Here is a 6,716-nt window from a genome sequence, read left to right on the forward strand (position 1 = left end):
GTCATGCACATGCCTGCCTGGCCTTCATCAGCCTAGGACAGGTGCTGTTCCCACTTGCAGATGAGGAAAGTAAGGGCCAGAGAGGTGAGCTGCCTTCCTTAGCAATGCACTCTCAGCCTTCTGACCTGGGTGACGTCAACCCCCTCAAAGCCCCGTGGACCATTATATCTAAATATGCGGCAGTGAATATCCCTCACATAGGGAAGCAGGACTTATCTCAACCCCTAGAAATTTCATAGCACGCTATGGATGCATTTTTGGTGCATTTGAAAAGCAGCTGTTCATAAGACTGAATGTTTCTCTATAACTGTGCTGATTTGTGTGTAGTGTAAACAGGGTTGCTGGAGACCAGGGCAGGGTGGAGCTGTGCTTGGATAGAATGCGCCTGATTTCATGAATGGCTGGACCCCAGGCCCTGCCCTGCCTTGCTTCAGAGAAAGCCTTGTATTTGGAGAGCTGTGTTCTCACTGTCCTCCTGTCCCATTCGGAGCCATTTTAGTGGACCAGCGGGTGAAATTTCTTCCAGTTGACATTTGCCTGCCATTCCATCTCCTCATACTGTTCCTGATAAATCCCAGAGGAGAGAAGCCTCTGGAGTCCCAGAGGTGATACTGGTATGGAAGGGTTGGATTTCACCATGGCCCAGTTTCTCCTGAACTGGGAGCCCACTGGGGATTCTGTGATGTTTCCCCTCAAAATGCACAGGGGCCTTTATCCAGGGACCTGAAACCGAAGGAGGTGGGGACAGATGGAGAGAGACAGAATCTAAAGCAACTACTCTACCCTTTCACAGCCTGCAAAGTGAAAGCCAGGATCCCTATGGCAGGTCGGGGGAGGGCAAGGCCTCTCAGGGGGTCAGAACTGGGGCTCCAGGCAACTCGGCCATACCACCTGGCCCAGGCCCCTCTGACCCCACCTGTCCTGTTTCCCTGTAGACCTGTAGGCCACGTACAGACTTAGACCTGCCTCCACTGAGCCTGGCACTTCCCCTGACCATGGATGCCTGCGGAGGCCCTTCCAGCTGCTGGGCTGCCGCTGGGAACAGGCACTCATGGGCGTCACGTGATGGTGGGGGTTGCTGCCTCAGGAGGTACAAGAGGGGGTGCAACAAAGCCTATGCCCTCGGAGCTATAGCAACAGAGGGACCAGGAAAGAGCCACGAAAGGATGTGGCCTCATGGGCTTCAGCCCACCCAGGGCAGGTCTGGAACCAGGAAGGAAGAGGCTGTGTCTTCCCCAGAGCGGAGAACCAGAGAATAAAAAGAGAGAGGGGAAGATAGTTGAGATGGAGGGCAGAAAGCAAAAACCTATGCGTTCCCATTGTCCTAAGGGAGAACATCAGAACAATCGGAAGTGAATTAGCAGAGTTGTAGAGAGAATTTGCCCAAGATGAAATGCCCAGCAAAAGGCTGAAAATCCATTTTGGAAGACCCACATTTAGACGCCTCCAAGTCAAAGAGTGTTTAAATACGAGAATGGAGAGCACTGGGGGGAGTCAGGTGGGCACCCCAGTGACCCCACTTGTGGGCAGTGGCAGACAGAACCCAGTAAAGGTGGTCCCAGGGTCCAGAGAGGGAAGGAGTGGTCCCTAGGAGCCCCATCTGCCTCCCCGGTGTGAAGGTGGGAGGCTAGTGCTGAGACAAGACCCCATGCGTCCTAAGTAAGAAATCTCGGAGACCTCATCCATGCCATGTAGACAGAAGCAGGACTGTGATCTCAAGGACTGGAGTGGCGTGGTACCAGGGGGCCGGCCTCAGCTCTGTGGCTACATCCTCAAAGCCTAATGGAATCACACACTGTTGGGGCAGAGCCAGGCCAGCGTGGCCGCGGGAGCCATCCTTTCTGCTCCCCTTCCTCCCAGGAACGGGAAGGCTCCTTCTCCCACCACTTCCCTTGCATGAGACAGCAGGCCTGAGGATGATAGTAGACGACGCACGGGGATGGTGCAGGGGGAGGCAGGGCGACCCGGGCCCGGCATGTCCTGGTTGGTGGCACAGCCCTAGCAGAAGTGCCACCTCTAGGCTAGTAAAATGAGGCCAGTGAATCCGAGGTACCTTACCTGCTAAGCCGCTGAGCATTCCATTGCTTGCTGTTCTTAACTGATGAACTCAGCTTATTTGAGATATTTTAAAATAATAATGGCACTGCTCCATTCCAGCACCAACTGCATGGCTGGGTTTCTAAAATACAGAGACACTGGGCTGAGAGAATGACGAACCTGCAAGTCTCCCCGCTGTGTGATGGAGGCAGAGCTGCATCAAGCATCATAGTGATGGTCTCACTGCTGAGAACCTTCAGGAGTGGGTTTCTGCACTTCTACAGTTCCCACCACGTGCCCTGGCCATGGGTGGTGTTTATTCTGAAAGGCCACATCAGGTGTTGGGGTTCCGTCTCTGGCAGCGAAGGTTCCCACATGGACCTGGCCTGAAAAACCAGTCTGTGGAAACAGTGTGACCAAACCCATGTAAACAAATAGATCCGCCCCCTTTCTACCCTTCGCAGCATGTGATGTTGGGCAGGTTACTTAATCCTCTGTATCTCAGTTTCTTGGATTGCACCAGGGGATGAGAAATCATAGCGCGTACTACACAGAGCTGCTAGGAGTGCGTGAGCAGGATGATGCCCGGCGTGCGGTGGGAGTGTGTTCAGGCCTGTGTGCGTGTGGGAGTGCGTGTGTGCCTGCGGCAGAGAGAGGAGAGGGGAGGGGGGCAACGGAAGGAGTCAGGAAGGAGGCAAACTGCTCAGAGTCGCCCAAGGACGCTGGTGACCCATTTTAGCGTAATCTTTATTTCACTTGGGTTTTGTTTCATCTTTTAGAAAAGAAAACATACTCATTTTTGTAGTTTCTGAACCTACTTTGATGAAGAAAGAAAAAAGAGTAAAGCATCCCTCAATACTACAGAGGTGATCTCTAGGAAGTGAGGTTCTAAAAATGTTATATATTTTTTTAGACATTTCTGTACTTCTCCAGGTTTCATCATTGTGCATGTATTAGGTTTTGAAATCTTCATATGAGAAAAGAGTTGCAGTGTGTGTGATCACACGGTCACAGTCGGGTGTACCCCTTAGGCAGGAAGAGTCCTATGCGGCGGCCAGTGGGGGCACAAGGGGCTTCCAGCAGGCCACCTCAGGCCCTCTCCCCTTAGGGCTAGAGCCAGTGTGGAGCCCAGTCCCCTTGGTGTCTGCTGCTATGTGACAGTGCTTAAGCCCCTGCGTCCCCTGGTTCTCTCCGAGGGGTAACTGGACGCTGATGGCCACCAGGTGCCTAGCCTGTGGTGTTGAGTGAGTGAGCCAGTCCCCCTCCTGCCCACTGGGACCAAACCCCAGGCCCACCTGCTCTCTGTCCCTGCAGGCCCCGCAGGATAGAGCCCGTGTGCTCAGGGCTACAGGCCCAGATCCTCCGCTGCTACCGTGACCACCTACAAGAAGTGCTCCTGTGCTCGGATCTGGTCAAGGCTTACCAGCACTGTGTGAGTGCTGCCCACAAGGTAAGGCTCGCCCTGCCCTCCTGCCTGGGCCGCTGGGCTGCTAGGTGCATGGGGGCAGCACACGAGTGCTGGACTCTGTCTGCCTGGCTTTGTCTGCTAAGTCAGACATGCTAACCTCAAGCCTCTGCCTTGTGCACAGTGGCAGCTTCAGGCCTTCAATTTCCTCTGTCACTTCCTGGTTCAGACGTTCTGCCTTGTTGACCCCATGACTGCTCTCAGTTGTCTGGGTTAGGAAAAGAGGGCCCAGTGCCCCACTAGGCTGGGTCTGGGAGCAGGTCTGAGTAAGCTCTGGGTCTGGGAGCAGCTCTGGGTCCCATGTTCAAAGGACCAGCCACCTAGTAAAGGGCACGCATGTGCTACCCACTTCTAACCTTTGAGCAGTTGGGGGTGGGAGCTCAGAGGAGGGCCCATGGTGCAGGGTAGGGGTGCCCAGAAAGGGCAGGGACAGCCCTAGAAGAAGAGCCTCTGGGTTCAGGGAGGTGGAAGAATGGGTGTGGCCTGCCTGACTGGGTGAGGGAGCGAAAGGTACCTCTCAGCCCACCCCACTTCCATGCTGGTCTGAAGGGGCGTGCTGGCACCCAGCCCCTGGTGAGTGGGAGGGGGGCACAGTGGTCCCACTCTCTCCCACACACTCCCCAGCCCTGCTGCAGGGCAGCAGTGGGGTATCCTAGATGTCTGAGGTTGGCAGTGGACCTCCCCTGAGACCTGGTCCCAAAGTCTTGCCCTCCTTCCCTGACCCTCCCAGCTAGTTCCCAGTACTATCCTCTCACCTCCCCCCTGTTCCTCTTCTAGACAATTCAGTCCCCCTTCCCAAGCCCAGCAGTTCACTGCCCAGGCTGGACCTGGCCCCTCCCCGTCATTCACTTGGGGCACCTGGCTTGGACTTCTCCAGAGGGCTGGCATGTTTGTTTAGAGGGATGTAGGATGGGGCCTTCTTCCCGTGGAAAAGCCCCTTTTGCCCGAGTAGGAGACAAGCTGCTGTAGGTACTGATGGTGGAAAGGCTGAGGTCAGCAGTCAGGTAGCCCTCTGGCTAGGTCTGGCAGTCTCCTCCTCAATAGCCCAGCCTTACCAGAGCCCCCCTCGCCTTTCTGTCAGCTTAGGCCCTGGGAGGTGGGGCTGCTGCAGTACTGGCTGCATCTCACGCGCAGGGTGCCATGTGCCTGTCTGGGCTTCGAGGCCTGCTGCCCGGAGCAGGCTGTGGGGCAGCCCAGAGCCTAGGAGCAGCTCTGCACGGCACCAGGTGGGTGTGAAGCCTGGATAGGAGGTCATGGTTCCTCCCCACTGTGGAGCATGGAAAGCTGTTTGCTGTATTTCAAGTTGAGCAGGAAAGGTACTGCCAACGGTCCCTGCAGCATGGAGCGGAGCTGGGCCAGTCACCCTGCACCATACCACACGGCCATGGGAACAGGTGGCCCTCCTGGGCCCCTTTGTATCTACCAAGGTGTTTGTGAAGGCTTGCATGAGAACCCTTGCCCTGCCAGGATCAGCGGGCCATTGCCCGTGCTTGCACACCATGCACCTAACTTTCTACTGAGGGAGAGACCTGGGGTCCTGCCGTGGCCCCCTTGATTCCCCACAGAGCCCTCTGGCACCACATAGCCCTGACCGCCTTCCCTCTCTTCCTTCAGGCCCCATGGCCACAGTTTTCATCCCCTCCCCCAGCAGAGTATATCTTTAACAAACACATCTCACCAATATATCTTCATTGCACTGAGGCAAAAATGTGATTACAAAGGAAGACAGATTGCATTTAACTCCAGTGTGTTCTCTGTAGCTCTAGCACGCTGAGAGAGGCTCTGGGGCACTGCCAGGCCTGGCTCCCTCCTTCCTGCCCCCTCCCCCGGCGTTATTAAAGCCTAAATTGGAGCCTGGGCAACTGGCAACAGCAGAGGCCAGCCCTGCTCCCGCTGCGCTGCGTCTGCAGCGTTCCCTCGGAAGAAGGGTGTTCCACCAACTCCAGCGGGGCCTCAGTGCCCAGACACACACATTGCACCCTGTGGGTGAGATGCAACAAGTGTTGCTGCCCTCTGCCGACCTCCGTCTCAGAAGGCTCCTGGTGGGGCCGGGTATGGGGCTTAGAGCGTCTCTGATAGTGATTTGCTTCTGGAAGCACCAGGTGGCAGGAACCCACATCTCTGGCAGACAGGGAGCAGGTATCAGACAGAGGCCCACCTCGTCAAAAGCTAGGGTGGGAGGCACCTCCCCGAACTCCTGCCAGCACCTATGTCGCGCCTCTCAAGCTCAGGGACGTGTACATGTGTGTGGATGTGGGCAGCGCCTTGGAGGCAGGTTCCAGCAAGGAACAGCCTGAGTGTGAGGGCTCTCACACACCAGAGCTTTCTCTCTGACTGGTTTCACTTAGAAAACTCTGAGTGGTTAAGTAAGAAAACAGGGGAGACGTTGGTGGGGCAAAGCAGCATTGGGCTGAGGCCTGCCTGTCTGTAAGGGGTGGGCAGGGCGGTCAGATGGATACAGGGTCCGTGTTGGCAGCCCGCTGCAGGCATGTGTTGAGTGGGCACCAGGCACAGAGGTGAAGAGACCCAGTCCCAGGTCTCAGGGACCAGCTGGGGGCACCCTTCCCATTAAGCAGTGACACTCATGGGGCATCTCAAGAGCCGGGGGCCCTCTTGGAGCCGAGGCCTGGGGGATGCACAGGGCCCCAGCAGAGCGGGCCGTGACTGAACTGTGACCTGTTCTCCTTTGTAGGGGTGAAGAGCGGCCCTCAATCCTGGCCCTGGTGGTGACTTGGAGCCCTGAAAAAGGAACCAGTTATGGGACCACAGTCCACAGCCCCCTAGGCCACAGCCATTTTCTCCTGGGTGCCTATGGATGCCTTTGTGCTTGAGGCTGCCATGTGTTTGAGAAATAGAGTATGTGCTACTGTCTGAAAACAAATAAAGCAAATGTCTTTGTTTTCAGTCATTCTCTCAGCTGGCAGACAGCCACGGCTGCCTCTTCTCTGTACCTGTGCTGGACCATGGTGATGCGGGCTGAATGAAACAGACTGCTCCCCTTGGGGGGCACCCAGCCTAGCAGGGGAGACAGATGTGGAAACCCACAGTTATGCTGCAACAGCAGAAGGCCAGCCAGAAGCAGGTATGAGATGAAATGAGGGGAATGCAGTTCTTTCTAGGGATGGAACGGAGTGAACAGGCCAGCTTCCCAACAGAGGTTGTCTGAGCTCCAGTGTAGAAGCCAAATGGAGGACTTGCTGGTCAAGCCAGAGGC

The 6,716-nt window shown here is 56.0% G+C and overlaps 1 protein-coding gene across 2 annotated transcripts in view; it reads left to right on the forward strand.

The window, feature by feature from the left end:
• The window catches only part of CHCHD6 (coiled-coil-helix-coiled-coil-helix domain containing 6), a 249,618-nt gene extending 243,212 nt beyond the window's left edge, over positions 1-6,406 (forward strand). For both annotated transcript variants that reach the window (XM_088021562.1, XM_028101543.1), the window contains 2 exons: positions 3,352-3,487; positions 6,195-6,406. In XM_088021562.1, the coding sequence (XP_087877688.1) occupies positions 3,352-3,487; positions 6,195-6,200 (142 nt within the window). In that variant the 3' untranslated portion in view covers positions 6,201-6,406. The remainder of the gene's footprint in view (positions 1-3,351; positions 3,488-6,194) is intronic.
• The last annotated feature ends 310 nt before the right edge of the window (positions 6,407-6,716 follow it).

This window comes from Eumetopias jubatus, unplaced genomic scaffold (assembly GCF_037043125.1).
Source record: "Eumetopias jubatus isolate StellerSeaLion01/CBP00866 unplaced genomic scaffold, mEumJub1_p1.0 scaffold_1, whole genome shotgun sequence".
NCBI classification, from domain to species: domain Eukaryota; kingdom Metazoa; phylum Chordata; class Mammalia; order Carnivora; family Otariidae; genus Eumetopias; species Eumetopias jubatus.